The sequence below is a fragment of the Rhodamnia argentea genome, chromosome 4, assembly GCF_020921035.1.
Source record: "Rhodamnia argentea isolate NSW1041297 chromosome 4, ASM2092103v1, whole genome shotgun sequence".
Taxonomy (NCBI): domain Eukaryota; kingdom Viridiplantae; phylum Streptophyta; class Magnoliopsida; order Myrtales; family Myrtaceae; genus Rhodamnia; species Rhodamnia argentea.
The window spans coordinates 27,188,588-27,210,153 of NC_063153.1; the positions used below are offsets into that span (position 1 = coordinate 27,188,588).

Here is a 21,566-nt window from a genome sequence, read left to right on the forward strand (position 1 = left end):
ATAGTTCTTGTAAGAAAGCAACATTAACAGAGGAACGCAAACGCAAATACAGCACGGCTAGCTTCAAAGAGTATCCATTCTGCACGACATTGTGGGCATAACACGAGTAAAACTCATTCCCGGATGACTCGGATGCGAATTATCATCGCGGCCCTGGCATCTCCTCTTCATGCTCGAGTTCTATCTCGTGCAGCGAACGGAGCTGTGAGAGGCCGAAGGCGGACTTGGTCCCGGAGGAGAGAGGGGACCTGGTCCCAGAGGAGAAGCCGATGGTGGCTAAGCCTGAGAATGAGACCGGCACACAGAACGCGCTGGGCCGGGTCGTGGGCAGCTCCATCAGTGGCTCGCTCGGGTTCAGGAAAATCTGGACCACCTTCCGCATCCTCGGCCTGCACGCAGCGTTCGGGTGCAGGCAAGCAAGGCCCGCTATCAGTGCTCTCTCCGCTTGCTCCTCCTCAAATTGGCCTTCCATTTGCGCATCCACACACTCCAGGAGCGAGCCTCCTCCGTAGAGACTCCACACTTGATCCACCAAGTTGTCCTCTTCCGTGATCCCCTTGGATCGCCTACCACACACCACCTCCAGGACCACCATCCCGAAGCTGTACACGTCCGACTCCGGCGTGGCCTTCCCTGTGTATGTCACCTCCGGGGCCAGGTACCCAAGGGTGCCTGCAAGCATGGTTGTGACTGAGGTGTCGTTCTGGAGCAGTCTCGCGAGCCCAAAGTCGCCCAAGTAGGCATTGTAGTTGGAGTCCAGCACGATGTTGTTGGGCTTGACGTCCCGGTGAACCACGGGGTTCCCACATTCTTCGTGGAGGTAGAGCAGCGCCGAGGCTAGGCCGGTCAGGATCTCGTACCGGTTCTCCCAGCTGAGGGGCTGCTTGCCGATATAGAGGTCAAGGCTACCGTTGGCCATGTATGGGTAGACTAGTAGAAGTTGTTCCCCCTCGTGGCACCAACCTTGGAGCTGTACTATGTTCTTGTGCCTCATCCTCCCAATTGTGCATAACTCTGCCAGGTACTCTCTTTCACCTGTTGAATTTGAGGTCGCAAAATCGCCCTAGAGTTAATTGACAGATAGTGAAATCAAGAACCTTTTCAAAGAGGATCTTCGCAGTTGTGGCAATTAGCTATGAATATGAACATACCCGAACTATAGGATTGCTCCAGCACTGTGTTTGTTTCCGCAATGTTTAGATCTTATCAACAGGACCGACCTTGTTCAAGAAAAATGTGCTAAAAGGACACGATACAAGTAAAGAAACAGACCTTGTTTCGAGGTTGCCGAGATCTTTTTCACGGCTATTTCACCTGGAGGATCTGAGATCACCCCTTTGTAAACGCTTCCAAAGCCGCCGGTGCCAAGCAGGTTCTCCTTGCTGAAGTTGCGAGTGGCCTTCGCTAGCTCCTTGTAGGTGAACATCTTCGGAACATTCGCAGCCAGCCTTGATTGGCTTTCTATGTCACCGTCCTTGTCTCTCTCCCTCGGCGCTTTCTTAACGAGTAGGTAGACGCATATCGCGAGGAACAACACCGTCATCACGCTAGGCACGACCACAATCAGTATGGTTTTGATCCTGTTGTCTCTCTTGAGCCGCTCCTCCAAAGATACAGGAAACGAGGTGAACGCCCAGTTAATGACCTGATGGCTTTCGGGAAGAGGACCAGTAGATCCCGAGAAGCCCACATACACGAGACTAGGGACAGTTTCCGACATTTTGATCGAATAATTGAGAACACTTGTTAACGAATTCCCGGAATATGCCGCTGAGATTTCGAGTTTATGTTTATAGCCATCATAGTCAATGCTGAATGTGATGTCCCTTCCACTTTTGAGGTTCACTCCGGTGCTGTTTAGGCTCTTGGTAATGACCGAGTTAGTAGTGCTTGTCGTGTCTATGCCTACATGGTTGTCATCGGGATCGAATTCGTTCATGTAAGTGTCCAGCTCCACGGCTAGTTGTCGAAGAACGCCGCCTATATATTCAGTTGAAGAGAAATCGTTGTTTGATCAACATTCCACAGCAATGTAGCACAGAATCCGTCTTCATCTAACAAAAGATTGGGGTGGAAGTACCTTGAGTGGACCGATCAAGAATCCCCATGTACGAGCCGTAACTTCCCGACGGTGAGGGCCTATTGTCCTGTGCGAAAAGGAAAGCCATCCCGTCGCCGGAGACCGTGGCATTCGGCGACTTGGTGATCCTGACGGTGAACGTGGTGGAGATCATGGCAGTCCAAGCAACCACCGGCTGGGAATAAAGAACCCGCCCTATCTGGTTTGTCTGGTTCGTCTTAAGGCTCGAATTGGCCAGCTCCGCCAGGTCCGGTGTGATGTTCAAATACCCGTCTTGCGAGCTCGAAGAGCCCGTGCAGATGAGCTCTTTGCCAGCGCAAGAGCCAGGGTCGAAAGAAGGGAAAAAGAAACTTGTGGGTTCAAGACTTGAAGATGAAGAATGAGCTTCCTGAGAACTAAGGAAGAGCGAGACTAGGATCAGAAGCAAGGACATGGTTTGGGCACGAGAGAACCTGCAACACCAGATGAGGCATCATTGGTTGGTGCGTACATAGTACAGTTCATAGGTTGCTTCCTAAGCTGTCGTGTTGGGTTTAGACACGTGTCAAGAGATGGCGGCGCAGTTGAAGTTACGATAGTGCCTAGACTTAATTTGGGAGGCTCGGGAGATGGACGGGTTTAAAGGTAATGCGGAGTTTGGCACCAACGGTCCTGAATTAGCACTGGTCCTTCCAAACGTTTACCTTGCTCGACGTTGGGAAACTACTATTGAAACTGATCTATCCATGAAGTCCAATCTAAATAGGAGTTGTCGCTAACCTATTGGGGCTGGATAAGAGCCAAGTGAGACTTAACGAAGCACCAAGAATAGAATACACATGGCCTGGTTATTAAGCACCGGGACAGCAACCCCGTAAACTAAGTTCGAAATCGAGTTCAATTTCTTACCTAAAAGATCGATTTACTTGAACCTAAGCTATATCAAAAGTAACTACTTAAACCCCTAGACTAAAAAGTTATGTTATCCAACTGAAACTAAACTAAATCTTATTACTAAGATCTAACAACCGTATCAAGGCTAGTAGTAAATCACTCAGGAAATGTTCGAAATCAACACAACCAAGTCATTCAGAACCGGAACGAGCATGAACTGAAGAAACCGAGCCTTGGCGTTTCACTCAGAACAGGGGAAGGCAGGGGGTTCCAACATTACCTTGTCAAGGAGGAGTTCTCTGGGGCTGCGGTTTCCGGCCAAAAGCTTCCGGGAGGATCGTCTGAAAAGCGTTCCCGACGAGAGTGCCCGCCGGCGACGAAGCTTCAAAACACGTACGAGTCGCTTCGTATCTTCACCACCCGAAAAGCAGGGGAGGGGAGGCAAAACAGGGTTTCTTGTGATAGCTGGACTGGCGATGGCGAAACGACGATCCTACGGCGGCGAGGATCGGCAACGGAAAGGGAAGAGATGGGTCAGAGTATACCCTCAAGGGAGCGCCTTCCGGACGCCCCGAGAAAAGCTCGCGAGTCTCCTCAGTCCATGCTCTCTGTTCTTGCTCTGTTTCAATGAGTAAAGCTCGTTGGTGGTCGGTAATGGTGTAAAAACCGTGCTCTCCTTCTCCCTGAACCTACGGGCGGCGACCAAGACCTTGGTGGGAATAGAAAGAGGCCGCCCTTTTTGAAACGCCAAAGCCCTCCACTAATCAAAGGAAAGCTCCAATTTTTTAACTCCTAACCCGACTATGGTGGACGCAAGAAAACCTTGAATAATAGAAGAGACGTCCTGTTCATCCGAGTGCCGTCGCTTTCGTCTCTACGCAGAGCTGAGGAATTTGGTGCACTGCTCCCGTTGACCGTGGAAATCGATTTCCTCCTCAACGCAGAAAACAAAATACCACTGAACGGCATTACAAAAAAAAATCTAGAATCCTTACCAAAAATAAAAAAAATAAAAAATCTAGGATCAATCTGCCGTTATCCATTGTCAGCCACACACTTGCCTCAGCTGCGTCGAGATTGGCCACAACTTTCGATGGGTCGTGACCATGACAAGGACGAGTTTTGAGTCCGCCGGACTTTCTGCCAACCTCAGGCGATTCAATTCTGTCCGACGTGGCCACCATGTTTGAGTATGAAAACAAACCGAGACGAGGAGATATAATTTCGAAGAAGGAAAACGTTTTTCTACTCGGAACGGTACAATCTCAATCGTATATTTACACTTTATTATCTCTTATTTGACAAAAAGTACTTATTAAATGAGAAATCGTACTATCAGAAATAACTAATACTACTGTTGGATTATTAGACTTGCAATTTCCTTCCATAAAAATTAATAACATGTTAATTCGGGATCCCAACATCAGCATCACTTATATGTTTCCATCGGTATGCGGTCGGTAAATACAGTGTTTCTAAGTAAATGCCATAGAAACCGCCACAATTCTTATACGCTTCATGCACTTCTGTCATGCTACATCATAAAAATTAAAATATTCACGTAAGCTTGGACTAAAATAAAAATCTTAAACGACCCAATTTTTCCTTGTTTTTTTTTTTTTTACTCATTTGGCGGAAGACAAAGGATGGAATTGGTCGTCGCCCAATTCGGACTTTCACCATGCATACTCAAGTACATGCTTTGCATCTTGTGCGCAAAGCGACAAGCACGTGCCTTGCACAGTTTAACTGACTTGCCTTCCCTAGACTTTGCTCATAAAATATGGCAAAATTTCAATTTAAGGGCCTAGGGCCATTTTCTATATATAAAAAAAAAAAAAAAAAGCTTAAGAGTGGACGGTATTTCAAACAATGATATGAAGTGGCCAAAATTCGTCTAAAATAAATGTCTAAAGAAGTCAAATTGTCTCGAATAAGGACTCGAACTCTCCAGCCGACGAGCATGTGACTAATTCGGCCACCGTATAAAGGGTATTTTAGCCAAAAGGAATTCTAGGTATAAAATATAAAAACAAAAGAGCCCCAATTTCTAGGTATTGCCCTTCCCCCCACCCTCTCTTCTTCTACTCTTGCTCAACTTGTCCAAAGAATTCTAGGTCAAATATCGAATTTCCTAAAACCGTAAACCCCAAACCCTAAATGACTTTCGCTCCTTCTTTCTTTCCATGTGTTACATGTGGTTTCTTCTTTACCTCGGTTTCTTCGCGTGCCGTGTTTCTTCGTTTTCAACTAATCTTTTTGTTCGCTAAAATGAAAATATTGGTCTGCTGCGCGTTCTTACCACTGTAGCTGGTCTTTCGTTCATCCAAGAGGAGGCCGGTGCAGCTTGTTGAAGCAAAACGTGTAGTGGAACGCCACGCCGATCGCGGCAAGGACGATGATAGTAAAACGAGTGTTTTTACTTATTTCATGGTGTTGATTTGCTGTTTTGACCGGACTTTAAGGTGCTGTCTGTCTCCTTTTGTACGTATTGATGAAGATAAGTTGCATTTTTTCTATTGGCAAGTGGTATCACATGTGCATTTCTCATTGGATTTTCCGCACCTATTGGTGGTGGTCCCTATTTTGCAATTTCTTTTAATGCTCTTCTTTTATGTTTTGTTGGTGTACGTTTTGTCGTTTGCAACCGATCCACTTATTCGTGTTTTATCATATATTACATGAAGGACCCCATCCATTAAATGTCTTTAGCGCTGTTTTAGAGATAATTGTGGTTTTAATCCTATTTCATGCCCTTTTCCGCCAAGAACAAACACTTATGGGACCACCACTCTAACCTATGTGGCTTCAAGTGAACTAAAAAATTAATTGTTTACCGCTTCAGAAAGAAACTTTGAAAATCCAAAAAAATTAATTTTTTTTCTTCTTTTTTTTTCCTTGTATTTTTCTGGTGTGTAGAAACATATTGACTTTATTTTTGCTTCCATTTTGCACCAGGTGAGGGGTATGAAGAAGTGAATTGTTCCCTTTATAATAGTAGGTGTTGAGGATGCTGAGGAAGATGGATTTGCCATTATCAATCTTGATGAGTTACACAGAAGACATGTAAGAGGTGTTGAAGGTGATGGATCGACGGAGAGGGATATGGAAGTTGGAGATAGCAGCATGTATGTGTTGATGTTGTCTTGAATTCCACGAAGATATGTCAAGATATTCCTAAAGATTCAAAAAATAATCACTAAAGATTTATTAGTTAGTCTTCTAAATTGATAAGATCTTTATGGATACCAATCTGAAGATTTTATTTATTGAGAAAATATTGGGCAGGCTGGGGACAACAAGTCACCGTGCACCCCTGCCAATCAAGAGGGGCCATGTCAGTCGGGTGGGCTCCACCGGCTTACTGGCACATAAAATTTCTTTTTCCTTTATTATTTTAAAAATACTTTCTTTAAAAGTTGTAGCACTTGCAGTGTACTTACCCGAGAGCAAGTGTGCGCCGAAGCAGAGGGAGAGCAAGCGACGAAGAAAAGACTGAACAACTACCGGAGCAGAGAGAGAGAGAAGCAAGTGGAGCAGAGAGCACGGAGAAGGAGCGAAGATGACAACAAAATTGTTGTTTACTGAATGTGGTGGGGTTGTGGGGATCGAGTGCTGAAGTTGTCGTGACTTTGTTTTATTGTGGTTCCTGTCATGGAAAAAAATTATTCTTTCTTTGGTGTAGTGTCAAGGGTTGTGGTCCCCATTATAAAAAAAGATTGTTTTTTCTATAACTGCACTATCAAAGGTTTGTGTTGTTGTGGTACCTGTGATGGAGAAAAAACTGATCTACGATTGGCTGCGAAGGCTATCAAAATTGTTAGCAAATGATAGAGAATGCTAGAAAAATTATTTCTTTTATAACTACACTGTTAACATGGTTTGTGCTGTGGTCTTTGTTATACAAAAAAATTATTTTATCTTTTATGTAGTGTTAACATAACTTGCATTGTGGTCCTGTTGTAGAAATAATTATTTTCTGAATGAACAGTGTTACTATGGGCGATACGATCGCGCCGTTCAAATTTTTCTATGGTGGGAAGTTTGTAACTGGAGATAAAGAGATTGAATATGTTGGTGAAGATTTGGCTTTTGTCCTTATTAGTGTGAGTAGATTGTCATATAAAGAGTCTAAGAAGGATATAGTGCAACACTTGCGATGCAAAATTGCTAAGCTATATTATCTAGTACCTGGAAAGAGTCTAAAGGATGGAATGAGATACATGCATGAGGATAGTCGTGTTAGGGATGTTATTTACTATTTTTTTCATGGTCAAGAGGTGTCTGTGTATGTTGATGGCAATGAACATGAGGAAGCAATTTTGGAAGTTGGTGTGGAAACCTAAGGTGGTAACGCATCTGTTTTGGAGGAAAATGTGTGCACAGAGGATGGTCGGGCTTCCCATATAGCTCGTGTGTTAGAACCGTGTGAGCAACTTGAGAGAATTGGTGGTATATCCGATGGTGAAGACATAATGCATGAAGAATCGACTCGAATAAATGTGAGCTCTTAGGAAGTTGCATTGTCTAGTGATGACGATGAGGAAACACTGCTGCATACACATTGCCCAAGTGATGCTGATGTTGAAGACATTTCACAAGCAAGAGAACAAGTGAGAGCATTTTGGCAAAAGAAAGAAGCACAAGCTAGGGTGGTGGATGAGGGCACTTCCGTAAACAGAGAAGATGGAGCTGCTGTGAATGATGTTGATGATACGGAAAATGAGGAAAGTAGTGAGAATGCTGGCGGCAGCTTAAACGACAATGAAGATGTTGCACTTCAAAGTAGAAAAAGGTCAAGTAAGTACCTTTTTTATGATTCAACTGCTTCAAGCCCTTTGTTTTGCCTATCGATGAGATTTGATAATGTAAAACAATTGAAAGAGGCTATCATAAAGTACTCAATCACTAAGCAGAGGAATCTTAAGTTCACTAGAAACACGAAGAATTATATTAGGCTGAAGTGTGTATAAGATAATTGTCCATGGATGATATATGCTGCATTGGATAGAAGAACTGGCTCATTCCATATCCGGTCACTCCAGGAGGAGCATAACTATGGTATTGATTTTCATAATAATAGAGTGACAAGTGTGTGGTTGGCCAAGCACTTCTTCAACACCATTAAGGCCATGCTAGAAATAAACATTACTCGATTCAAACAATTAGTCAGAGAGGAGTAGGTGTGAACGTATCTAGAATGAGTGCAAAAGAACTAAGCACAAGGTGATGAGTGAATTGATGGGCATGTACAAGCAAGAGTATGCACATATTTGGAACTATGCCAGGAAATGTAGGCTTTGAAATCCACCTAGTCGAATTCATATCAAGGTTGAGGAACTATCATTGGATGAGCATGAGACACGGTTTCATAGGATGTACATATGTTTTAAGGCATGCAAAAGGGGATTCTTAGCTAGTTGCAAAAAAGTAATAGGGTTAGATGGTTGTTTCTTGAAGCGGTTATGCAAAGGAGAGATATTGGCAGCAATTGGAAGAGATAGAAACAACCAAATGTTTCCAATATCCTAAGCTATTATGAAGTCAAAGAACAAGGACCCTTGGTTTTGGTTTCTGAAAAATCTAATGGCTAATCATGACATAGCTGATGGAAGTGGCTGGGTATTTATGAGAGATCAACAAAAAGTAAGATACTGTGATTGAACTATTATCTTTGTAATGATACTCATTTTGTGTACGTTACTAATGTTTGTTGGTTTTGTAGGGACTTGTTTAAGTTATGGTTGAATTGCGAAGAGCACCAATATGGCAGACTTTAGAGTTCACAAGCAAGCCCTATATAACTTATCTGCTGAAGCCTTTGAAGACTTGTTCCGCACTGAAGCAAAATATTGGTGTAAGGCCTTTTTTAGTGAAGAATTCAAGTGCGACATCGTTGATAACAACCTTTGTGAGGCATTCAACGGCATGATGGTCATGACTAGGCTACACAGGCAGAGAAATGAATATGCAAAGTGGCCTAGACAATTAGGCTTAGGATTATGAAGAAATTGGAGAAAAGTGTAAGTGGTAGTAGGTTTTGCAAGCCGATTTGGAATGGGGACGATGGATTCGAGATTAGGAATAATGGTGAGAATTATGTTGTCTACTTGGAGATAAGAAAATGTTCTTGTTGAGCGTAGCAATTGCCCGGGAGACCATGTTCACATGCCATCTGTACCATCCAGTTGAAGAACCTCAATGTAGAGGATTATGTTGATGACTGTTATAAGAAAAATCAATATTTTACTGCATATCAATTCACGATGCAGCCACCGAGGAATAGAAAATTTTGGGAGGAAATAAACCATCAACCCCTAAAGCCTCTACATTGAGGAAGCAAATTGATAGGCCTAAAAAGAAAAGGAGATTGCAAGAACTTGAGAGCAGTAGTAACGGAACGAGCAAGGCTGGTGGAATAATTCGATACTCACTCTACCATGGAGAAGAGTACAATAAGGCTAGTTGTCGAACTAAGAAGCAGCACCAATAACAACAACAATCGGAGACAACACAAGCCAATCATGCAAGGGCACCGTCAAACAAGATTGCGGACCCAACTCGGTCCAAGAGTGTACGGCGGAGGAAGAAATATCCGGTAAGCTGGTTGTTATTGCCTTTGCTTTTGACTGTAAATCCTTGGCACAATAACTTCATTGCTTTCTATTTTTTTACAGGATGGAAGGAGACCAACTAAAGACGTTCCTGAAACTCATGCGGGGGCACCGCAGGGCAACACAAGCACCCATGCGGTTCCAACTCCGGACCCAACTCGGTTAAGTAGTATACAACAGAGAAGGAAATATCCGGTAAGATGTTTTTTATTGTCTTTTCTTTTGTCTATAAATCCTTAGCGCATTAACTTGATTGCCTTCTATCTTTTTGTAGGTTAGAAGGAGACCAGCTGAAGATGTTCCCGACACTTGCACACCACAACGTACACATGGTGCAATTAGAAAAAGGATAAGGCATGGCTATGGGTTGACAGACATGAATCCCGGGATGACAATTTTGAATGTTAATTTTTTTTTAAAGTATTATGCATTCAAGATATGACATTTGACTGATATAATAATTGAAGGTTATATGGTTGCAGCTTGGGAGAACTTCAGAGATCTTGATATCCGAAGAAGGACCAACTCAAGAATCAATTGCATCGATACAAATAAGCCAAGAGAAGGCACCGATAAACCAACTAATGATTACTCGAGCACAAGTTGAAAAAAAGCAATCAATGCCCCTCCAAAATAGAAGGTACAAAGGCTAGTTACAATAGAAGCTCCCGCCCCAAGCTCGGTTCTATCTCGGTCAAATAATCTCGCAAATGTCATCGCACAATCTGCTGCCACAGTGCCAACATCTATGAAGTGAGTTCAACAAGAAACAACACAAAAGTACCTAAACATCTAAGCAAGGGAATGGCTCCTTCAAAAGATAAGACAATTGAAAAGGAGACGGCAATGTAGGATCTGAATATAATTCCAATTCGGAAGAGTGCTAGGATCATGCATCAAGTGAAGTCTTTGAAGAGAAAAAAAGGAAGTGACAAGGTTGTTCAGCTTGATTGATGGGACAATTTGATGAAGGAGGTGATATCTGTTGATGTTTCTTTTAGAATTTTGAAGTTGTTAGAGTTGTGTTTGATGTTAATGCTGCAACTTGGTTTGATATATGTTCCGTAGCAACGTGGTTAGGTGTCATATTGCTGCATTTTGATTGGATATACATCTGCAGCAATGTGGTTAGGTCTTTATTATTGCATTTTGGTTGGTTGGTTATATGTTCAGCAACAATATTGTTAGGAGTTTTATTGGTGCATTTTTTGCTAGTGTGTTTAGTAGCAACATTTTCTCGATTTTATGTAAGTGAATAGGTTCCGGCTATTGTTATTGTTGATGATGTAAGAACATGTAGCACTATTGAGTAGCAATGATTATGTTGTTGTTGGTGCAAAAACCTAGTTAGAGCGAGGTCCGGGCTTGTTTGAGCTTGTCGTATCAGCATAAACTTGGTATTGTACAGCTGATACGGGTAAAGAACAAGACCACATGGTTTTAGAAAGAAAGTGAACCTAAAACAGGTAAAGAACGAGACCGATGAATGATTTAAAAAAGTGAACCTAAGCGATCACTTTTCAAAAATTGAGGACCCTAAGTAATCACTTTAAAAAAGATATAGTGCTTAAGTGGCCACTTTGTGAAAGCTAAGTAATCTAAGTGGTCAATTGAACTAAATTTATGGCACTCAAATGATCATTCGTAAAGTTGTTGGAACTCGTTCCATCCTTGAACACCATACGCAGAATAGCAAAAATCATGAGGAAGATGCATCATCATATGTGCTCTTGTTGCACATCATCTATCATTTATATAAAACATTGCATTTGCACCAAAGAATCATGCCACAAATTGCATCATCTATTTCCAGCATTGGCAATTTTCATTTCTCCCCAAATGCACATAATCGCAAAAAGTAACGACATTCTTGGCATAAAAACATTCCAATATTTCGTGTTCATGTACAACATCGTCATATCATTGTTCCTCAACTACGGTAGACTCAAAAAAACCTTCTCTTTAATAGGGTCACATATGCCCATAAACCAGAACAAGCCCGCCAACAATAACACCATAAGAATCACTCGACAAATATCTTTTTGATTTTTCATCCTTGAAAAATTCCTTCTTCCGGTGATTTAGCAAATATTGTAGAACATTTATCTCTGTTTCCATTGAGTCGCCATCGTCTAACTCATCTGTCAATATATGCCGACGTTCATCTCATTCGTGAAGTAGCTTCAAGATAACCTCTGTTGCTCGGTTTGAGAATTTTGAGTCAACTCACCTATAAGAAAGTTGACAACAATATAATGGGTTACCAAGACAATTTCATTCATGTTTGTTGCATTAGCAGGGCAAAGCACCATAATATATCTCCTCAAAATAAGCAAAGAAACCCCAAATCCAAAATATTTTTATGGGCTAAAGTCATCAAAAAATTGATAGATCAGTACAACAGAGTAATGGGCACCTAAATTATCCACAATTGAAGTCTTCTCTATACTTGGCGCATCCATGGAACCTTCTCCCAAGATTATCTCTTGTCCAAGCCATTCTCGTTGGACTTCGCAGCCCACAATAGCAAAAATGTGAAGCTTCATCTTGGCTTCACTTGTACATCCAGAAGCCACTTGCCCCGCTTATGCTCTCCATCGCGAATTTGAAGAGTTGATTTTGGGCAATTTGAAGATTTCGAATTCGTGGAGTTCGGCTTGGTAGGATTAGGGTTCTTCAGATTTCATTTTGCAGGAATTTGATTTTCTCCCAAATTATTGAAAACTCCTTTCGGTAGGGTTAGAGTTCTTCAACTTTGATTTTGCCCCAAATTGTTGAAGCAATTGAATGGTTCTTTAATAAGAGAAGCGTGTGACGTTGGTTGCTAATTCATTTGCTGATTCGGCATTTTGGCAGGCCACGTCGGCTTATTTTACATTATTTTAATGCCACGTAGGATTTTTCGGTGACCCAAATCGTCGATGGCACTCAAGTGGTCGATATTTAAAAGTTGTGGTGCTCAAGTGATAAAAAAAAAAGTTATAGCACTCAAGTAATCGCCGCACAAAAGTTGTGACACTTGCGGTATACTTAACCCCTTGCCCTTGCTCTAGTTCGGTGCTCCTTACTCCTCCGATGCTCGTTTGGTCTTTGATCGAGCACTCGCTATGTCGCTCGGTCGCTCACTCAATCTCTGCTCCGGCTCTCGCTCGTTGTTTGTTGGGTCTCACTTGATTGCCTTTGCCAATTCTTGATTTGCGCAATGCCACGCCATTCCTTCACGGGTTCACTCTCTCGCGCTAAGTTACAATTTTTCCTATTAGAAATGGCATACGTATAAAACTAGTGGAGATGATACTGGATAGGTCGGTGAAATAACTTGAGCATTTCTCTCCAAGAAGAAAATGAAAAGGAATTCATTTATGTCCACGATTTCACCGGGACATAGAGTGGCCTACTGCCACCGCCGAGCCCGGCCACCACAAGGCGGTTTGATCAATCTTTGATGAACAACAAGCTGCGTCGCGCAAGAGCATGGAGTTGCACTTGGGGGTGAAACGGGAAGACGAACAACAATATGCGAAATTGACAGCCGACCACCGACCAACGGGGCAAGCGAGGAAGGAAGTGTTGATCCTCCGGAGTCGATGGATGAAGGGAACGAATCGGGAGAGACTGCATTGTTTGTGGCAGCAAAGAGAGGGAATGGGAGCATCGTGAATGAACCGCTCAAGCATTCGACTATAGAAGAGGTTATGAGGAAGAACATCAACGGTTTGATCGGCCTGCGCATTGCTGCTGGTCATGGACATGCTGGTGATTAGTTCCCGATGTTTGCATTTCTTAATTTCTTCAATTTTGGCTCTAGCATCTAGATTATATGTTGGATACCTAGTCATTGAACGTGAAGTTACCTCATTTAAACCTATTACAGAATAGCCTTCTCGACTACTGGTGTGTAGCATTTGGGACATAAAATGTGTTCACTAAGCAAGGAAGTGACCTTGGACTTCTCTGTCCGAGGCAAGCTTCGAACAATCGGCGAAAATGTTCTAGAAAGCAATTCCCATTTTGCGGATCTTTTAGCAATGCGGATGTCAAAAATGGTAGATACACTTGGCACTAACCAGAGGCGCACCTTAGTTGAATCTATATTCATAGTGAAATGCATACATCCTGGCTACCTAGAATTGAATCGCCTAGAACTGCAAGGATGAGAGGTGGATTTCTTGAATGTCATGGCATTCCGATAATCGTTTTGTACTTACATGGACCTTTTCATTGCAGATATTGTTCAAATGCTCTTTGATTATGAACCCGAGTTGATCAAGCTTGACGGCCCCTCAAATAGCAGCCCTCTTATAGCCGCAGCCACAAGAGGGCACGCTATCGTAGTCAATCGGGAAAGCCGCTCCCGACATAACCGAAGAGCTCCCTTACTCTCTGGAGTTCATTAACAAGAAACAGGGAAGCATATTAAATGTTGATAAAGTTTCCAACTAAAGGCACATCTGCGGGTTTATTTTGTCGTTTTAGAATTCAAGCGGTGGTAATGAATTCGGAGAAGTCATAATGCGGGAAAAGGACTTCTTCATAGAATACGATGAGGCAAGTCAAAATGAAATTCAAGAAGTAATTGGCCAGGGTAGCTATGGCAAGGTTGCATCAGCAATTGACACTCATTCTAGAGAAAGGGTAGGTATCAAGAAGATCAATAATGTTTTTGAGCATCATCGTCTTTTTTCTTTGAAAGAAAATTGCGCATTGTTTTTTTAGCGCCATTACTTTGTTCATCATAATGAAAGAAATCTTTGAGATTTGAAGGAGTGTAGATTGCTATAGCACCATTGTTTTTTTTATTCCTTTTTTTTTTTTACCTCTTGTGCGTTTGTGTATGTTTCTCTTTCCTTGGAAACTAAGCAACCGAACAATACAGAGCAATGTTGGACAAAAAAAAAAAAAAACACAAAGCTAAGTAAGCAGAAATACACGGGAAAAGTACACTAGAAGTGCCATAACTTTTGTACGGTGTTCACTTGAGTGACATAACTTTCAAAACGTTCACTTAAGTGCCATAACTTTTAAAAATCGTTCACTGGAGTGCCATGTTGACGTGGCAGCCGAAAAAGTTACTGTAGACGCCGGAAAGATGATGTGGCACGCCGGAAAAGTTACTGTAGCACTCAAGTGAACGATTTTGCTCCGACGTAGCACTCAAGTGAACGATTTTTGAAAGTTATGGCACTTAAGTGAACGTTTTGAAAGTTATGGCACTCAAGTGAACGCCGTACACAAGTTATGGCACTTCTAATGTACTTTTCCCGAAATACATTGACCTACCAAAATGTGCATGAAACACCTTAATTGGTGAAAAAGTTTCATCTAAAATATATCATCTCCAAATTTCAGTACAAGGAGGAACTCTAGTACACATTTCACCTTGGCTATGGATGTTGGTAAAAAGTTTCATCTAAAAATTTCTTTTATCACCCGTTTCGCCTCCTCCACATCCCCGCAACTCTTAACTTTGGAAGTGAATTGCAGAAAGATATCCACCATACTCAATGCCAAGGAAAAACTTTGCATATTTGTGCAAATGGAGAAAATCATGCATTCTAATGAAACGTAGAGTTGTCCTATCCATTTCAATTAACACCTCCTGCATCTTTACATAAATCTTGAAATTGGTTGCTCGTTGCTTCATGCATTCCTTTGCATGCGAACTAATTGATTGATCGTGAGCAAACCTTTTTTAGTTGTAGTTTTTGTGGGCGAATTAGGGAGGGACTCTATGAGACGGAGCAAAGAAGGTACACCATACAAGCCTTTGTTATCAGAGAAACTGGACAACATTGAATAATACTCAATTGAGCACAAAATACAATGGCATAAAGGACGTCAAAACTATGAACAAGAAAGAAACCCATGTGAGTAGTCCTCAAATGAGCACATAATTTATGCAAATAATGAAGTTCATTCAGCACTAATGGGCATCAGAAACCATAAAACAGCAGAAAACAAAAACCAAGCACTTGCTATCGGAGATGACACCAAATGAGGAAAGAGAACAATCTTAACTATGCAGCTATTCACAGTTCAGTTGGCAATCTTAACTATATATACAATGATACCCAATTGAGAACCAGCATTCTTAAAAGAAAAAAAAGGTAACAATGAGAGTTAAGTCAAGATATCTATACATTTGCATCGAATGATTCTTGTATAATCCGTGCATAACGGATATGTAATGGGTTGCCATTACAACCAAGACATTTGAATCTATTAAGCCAAGTAAATCCTAATGCAAGATAACACAACACAAGCAACAAAGTAATTCTAGCACAAACCTTTCTTTCCTTGGGGTGTGAACCAAACTATGCTTACAGTGCTCGAGCGATGAAGCAAGCGAGGGATGGAGTAGAGAGCTCGCAAACCCCGGAGCGTAAAGCGGGAGCAAGGGCCGGAGCAGAGAGCAACATGAGGGAAAGTTTCAGTATAGTTAATACTTGGTTGTTGCAGTTTTCCTTTCGCCAAGAGTCTTGTCTTATGCTTCTAAATAGATCCATTTGGTTTAGCTTTGTCTTGTAGACTCACTTCACATCAATGATCTCTTTGTCTTCGAGCCTATCGACGAGCTCCCAAGTTTCATTTTTCTCGATCATCTTGATCTCTTCCTTCATAGCTTTTATCCAAACTTCTCCTTTGGACGTCTCTTCATAGTTTTTGTGCTCTAAGGTAGCAAAATTGCATGTGTCATAAATTCTTCTAAGGGATTTTACCCTCATTATTCGAGACTCTAGAGTATAATCATCCCGCGTCTCGGAAAGGATGGTGGTGTCACGTTGTGAGTGGTGATTTCTGACACTTCACCTTCTTCTTGCGATGTTGACTCCTCACTTGCTGGTGGTATGTCCGGTAAAGTGACATACCTCTTCTCAATCTTCTCTTCCTCCCGGTTCCGGGCAGCATTCTCATCGAACTCGACATCTCGAATAATCATGAGCTTGTTAGTTCTTAGGTTCTAAACCCAATAGTCTTTTGATTGTTTGCCATAGCTGAGGAATATTCCATTTTTTTTTGTCTTTTTGTCGGCCTTACTTTTCCTTAGCAGGAATGTGGATATAACATATACTCCTAAACACCTTAAGATGCTTCATTGAAGGCTTCAATCTGCTCCATGCTTCAATTGGAATTTTATTTTGGATTGCTTTAGTTAGACATATGTTTAACATGTATCTTGCCGTATAGATTGCTTCTTCCTAGAACATGTTGGGAAGGCCTTTCTCCTTTAGCATGGACCTTGCCATCTCTATGATAGTTATACTCTTCCTTTCTACTACTCCATTTTGCTCCACAACGTAGCCAATAGTTTGTTGATGATGAACTCCTTCATCTTCACACAATTTATTAAACTCTCTTGAGTTGTATTCCCTGCCTCTATTTCTCCTTAACACTTTGATCCTACGACCATTTTGATTTTCTACGTGGTTCCTGAATTTTGGAAAAATAGAGAACGCCCTCGATCTTTCTCGAAAAAAGTAGAGCCACGTCATTCTTGTGTAGCCGTCGACGAATATGATGAAATTTTTATTCTGTCGAGGTGTGGGGTCCACACTAGACCACACACATTCGTATGGAGTAGTTCCAAAGGCTTCTTAGCTCTCCATCAACCTCCAATGGGAAGGACTATGTTTGTTGTTTCCAAGGAGAGAGCCTTCACAAATATTTGAAAGTATAGAGAACACCAACTTTGTATCATTTGGCACATGCTTAGCAGATTTTGTGCAATATTGGGGACTAGATATACATAATGAATATATTTTGGGCATTTATTCATTTCAATGGCGATGGAGCCCTTTCCTTTGACATCAACCATGCAATGTTGCCCAATTTTACTTGAGATTTCATGGATGTACCGATATCAATGAGTATAGATCCATCCTCATCGTATGATTGGTACACTCATTGTCAATATACTACATATCATATTTCTCATCATTTGCAGCTTTAGTTGGTTCGATAATTCATTTTCGTGCAACAATCTTTTTCTATGTGGCCATATCATTTAGGAAAGCGGGATTATGGTTTATTTCTCAACCAGCAATCTTTTTCCAAATGATTAGTTTTCTTGCAAATACAACACGATGTATATTCTTTTTAATAGTTTCTCCTCCCCTTTTATTTTTCCATGAGCTCCTTCCACCTTTTTTAGATTGATGAGACCATACGTTCATTTTCGACTGGAAGGCACTTTAAACTGAATCTTCATCTTGTAAAGTCAGTAATTTCTCACGTGCTTCTAGAGAGCCAATTAATTTACTTACCGACAGGGTCATTAAATCCTTAATTCCTTCTATTATTGTGACAATAGAATTATTTTTTCTAGTAAGTGTCTTAACATATATGTTTATATATATACTTTGATCAATGATTTCATCTCCATAGGCTCTCATTTGATTAACTAGTTCTTTCAATTTTCCACAATATTCTTGGACGGTCTAATAACTTTTCATTATAGAATTCTCAAAATCTCTTCTCAAAGTCTAAAGTCGAATAGTGCGTGCCATTTATAATCCATGGAATTCTTCTCATAGTAACTCCCAAGCCTTCTTCGCTCCAATTATACTAGAAAATACGGTTTTGTGAGAGTGCTTGCTAAATGACACATAACGCCCTTGCATATTTTTGTAGTTGATCCTGCGGAATGCTTGCACCATCTTGCAGAGCCTCATAACCTTTTTTCCACGATATCCCATAAATCTTGGGCCATCAAGAACTTAGTCATTTCATGCTCTAAGAGTCATAGTTGCTCTCATCAAATATAGGAATTGGAAATGAGGATGAGGCAGCATTGGCCGTAGATTCGGTATCGGAAAATTTGGATGGGTGGCTGCAACTGTGGGGAGGACAAACGCCCCATACCGACCGAACAAGGCTCTGATACCACTTTTAATATTTGCGGAAGTTTGAGTTGGTTTTTGGTGTGTGCGTAAGTGTGTGTTTGCGTAAATGTGAGAATAACTCGGCAAAGACGCAACTTCAATTGAGTCACTTCATAATGGGCCTAAAGTTGGCTGTAACCCCGACAAGATCACCGAAGTCCCGCCATCTACTATATGCCGGCCCTCCTCCTGAACGTCGGTGATGCGTAGACCTGAACCACTCCAGCTCGATTCCATTTTGGTCAAACAATGTACAACTGTCGTTTCCCTAGTTTTTGTAAGAATGTAGTATTCACATAGGGATGTAAATACTGCACAGCCAGCTTCAAAGAGTATCGATTCTGCACAACATCGTAGCATGATTCGAGTAAAACTCATTCCTGAATGACTCGGATGTGAATTGGGTGGAATTCTCGGCCATCTTGAACTCTCGAGGCCATCAACACAACCCCGGCATCCCCTCTTCATGCTCGAGTTCTATCTCGTGCAGCGAATTGAGCCGGGAGAGAGCGAACGCAGACTTGGTCCTGGAGGAGAAGCCTGTGGTGGTTGAGCCCGAGAACGAGACCGGCACATAGACCGAGCTGGGCCGCGACTCGGGCAACTCCATCGGTGGCTCGTTCGGGTTCAGGAAAATCTGGACCACTTTCCGCATCCTCGGCCTGCACGCAGAGTCCGGGTGCAGGGAAGCAAGGCCCACCGTCAGTGCCCTCTTCACTTGCTCCTCCTCAAATTGGCCTCTCATTTTCCCATCCACACAGTCCAGGAGCGAGCCTCCTCCGTGGAGGCTCCACACATGATCCACCAAGCTGTTCTCTTCCATGATCCCCCTTGACCTCCTCCCGCACACCACCTCCAGGACCACCATCCCGAAGCTGTACACATCTGACTCCGGTGTGGCCTTCCCCGTGTATGCCACCTCCGGGGCCAGGTACCCGGGAGTGCCCGCGGGAATGGTTGTGACCGAGGCATCGTTCTGGAGCAACCTCGCAAGCCCAAAGTCACCCAAGTAGGCATTGTAGTTGGAGTCCAGCATGACGTTGTTGGGCTTCACGTCCCGGTGGACCACAGGGTTGCCGCATTCTTCATGGAGGTAGAGCAGCGCCGAGGCCAGGCCAGTTAGGATCTCGTATCGGGTCTCCCAGCTGAGGGACTGCTTGCCGATAAAGCGGTCAAGGCTACCGTTGGCCATGTATTGGTAGACTAGTAGAAGTTGTTCCCCCTCGTGGGACCAACCTTGGAGCTGTACTATGTTCTTGTGCCTCATCCTCCCAATTGTGCATATCTCTGCCATATACTCTCTTTCACCTGTTGATTATGAGGTTAAAAAATTACCCTAAAGCTAATTGATAGATAAGGAAATCAAGAACTTTTTCACAGAGGATCTTCGCTGTTGTGGTAATTAGCAATGAATATGAACATAGGCGAACTATAGAATTGCTCCAGCACTGTGTTTGTTTCCGTAATGTTTAGATCTTATCAGCAGGACCATTTTCAAAAAAGATGTGCTAAAAGGACATGATACAAGTACAGAAACAGACCTTGTTTGGAGGTTGCCGAGATCTTTTTCACGGCTATTTCGACCGGAGGATCTAAGATCACCCCTTTGTAAACGCTTCCGAAACCGCCGGTGCCAAGCAGGTTCTCCTTGCTGAAGTTGCGAGTGGCCTTCGCCAGCTCCTTATAGGTGAACATCTTTGGAACGTTTGCAGCCTGCCTTGATTGGTATTCTATGTCAGCGTCCTTCTTGTTTCTCTTCCTTGGTGCTTTCTCAACGAGTAGGTAGATGCATATCACAATGAACAACACCATCATCACGCTTGGCACGACGAGAATCAGTATGGTTTTGATCCTGTCGTCTCTCTTGAGCCGCTCCTCCAAAGATAAAGGAAAAGAGCTGAATACCCAGTTAATGACCTGGTGGCTTTCGGGAAGAGGACCGGTAGATCCCGAAAAGCCAACATACATGAGACTAGGGACCGTTTCCGACATTCTGATCGAATGATTGAGAACACTTATTAGCGAATTCCCAGAATATGCCACTGAGATTTCGAGTTTATGTTTAAGGCCATCGTAGTCAATTCTGACTCTGATGTCCCTTCCACTTTTAAGGTTCACTCCTGTGCTGTTCAGGCTCTTGGCATTGACTGGATTAGTAATGCTCGTCGTGTCTATACCTACGTGGTTCCCATCGGGATCAAACTCGTTCATGAAAGTGTCCAGCTCCACGGCTAGTTGTCGAACAACGCCGCCTATATATTCAGACAAAGAGAGATCGTTTTTCGATCAACAATTCAGCAAAGTACCACAGATTTCATGTTCATCTAACAAAAAGATTGCATGGAAGTACCTTGAGTGGATCGATCAAGAATCCCCATGTACGAGCCGTAACTGCCCGGCGGCGAGGAGCTATTGTCCTGCGCAAAAAGAAAAGCCATCCCGTCTCCAGAGGCTGTGGAATTCGGCAATGTGGTGATCCTGACGGTGAACGTGGTGGAGATGATGGCAGGCCAAGCAACCACAGGGCGTGAATATAGAACCCGCCCTACCCGGTTCGTCAGCGCCGGCGCCGGCGAAGGGCTCGAGCTGCTACCCTGCTCCTCCAGCTCCGGCGTGATGTTCAAGCACCCATCTCGCGAACTCGCCGAGCCTGTGCAAACGAGCTCTTCACCGTTGCAGGACCCAGGGTCGAAAGAAGGGAAAAAGAAAGTCGTAGGTTCGAGACTAGAAGAAGAGGAAGCTGAAGAACAAGCTTCCTGAGAAATGAGGAAGAGCGAGACCAGGATCAGAAGCAAGGACATGGTTTGGACCAGGAGGAGACCCTGCAACATCGGACGAGGCATCGTGGGGTGAATATATGGAACAGTTCGTACGTTGCTTCCTAATTTGTTGTGTTGGGTCGTGACGCGAGTGCTGGGGATTGATGGGACGGGAAAGAAGTGAATTCTTGTTCTTGGCTGCATGCATTGGGATCTAGGGTGGTTCTTTCTTCGCCCCGAAGAATTGACCGTCAATGATTGGAAGGGATATGCCATCTCTTGTCTCGTGAAGACGTGGAGGATATTAGGGGACAGAGACCTATTCAACGAGAACTACAGAGACCCTACTGACTTAAGT

At 42.8% G+C, this 21,566-nt stretch overlaps 1 protein-coding gene across 3 annotated transcripts; it reads right to left on the bottom strand.

Annotated features, from left to right (window-relative positions):
• Window positions 1-130: 130 nt before the first annotated feature.
• Window positions 131-21,292, bottom strand: LOC115743505 (L-type lectin-domain containing receptor kinase IX.1-like). 3 transcript variants are annotated; one of them, XM_048277686.1, is made up of 4 exons: window positions 20,805-21,292; window positions 2,081-2,097; window positions 1,273-1,980; window positions 131-1,035 (listed from the first exon to the last, which is right to left on the bottom strand). In XM_048277686.1, the coding sequence occupies exons 1-4, from the start codon at window positions 21,290-21,292 to the stop codon at window positions 143-145; spliced, it is 2,106 nt and encodes a 701-aa protein (XP_048133643.1). In that variant the 3' UTR covers window positions 131-142. The 3 variants fall into 3 exon arrangements, with proteins under 3 accessions (XP_048133643.1, XP_030534174.1, XP_030534172.1); XM_030678314.2 differs by lacking the exon at window positions 20,805-21,292 and adding an exon at window positions 3,234-3,736 and having other exon boundaries at window positions 2,081-2,532; XM_030678312.2 differs by lacking the exons at window positions 131-1,035; window positions 1,273-1,980; window positions 2,081-2,097 and adding exons at window positions 18,659-19,757; window positions 19,991-20,701 and having other exon boundaries at window positions 20,800-21,292.
• Between the last annotated feature and the right edge of the window lie 274 nt (window positions 21,293-21,566).

Excerpts from the sequence above, each read along its gene's own strand:
- LOC115743505 (XM_048277686.1), bottom strand. The coding sequence starts at position 21,292 with ATGCCTCGTCCGATGTTGCAGGGTCTCCTCCTGGTCCAAACCATGTCC. Across the intron at positions 1,036-1,272 it reads CTCGGCAACCTCGAAACAAG|GTGAAAGAGAGTACCTGGCA; the intron begins GTCTGTTTCTTT and ends CAAATTCAACAG.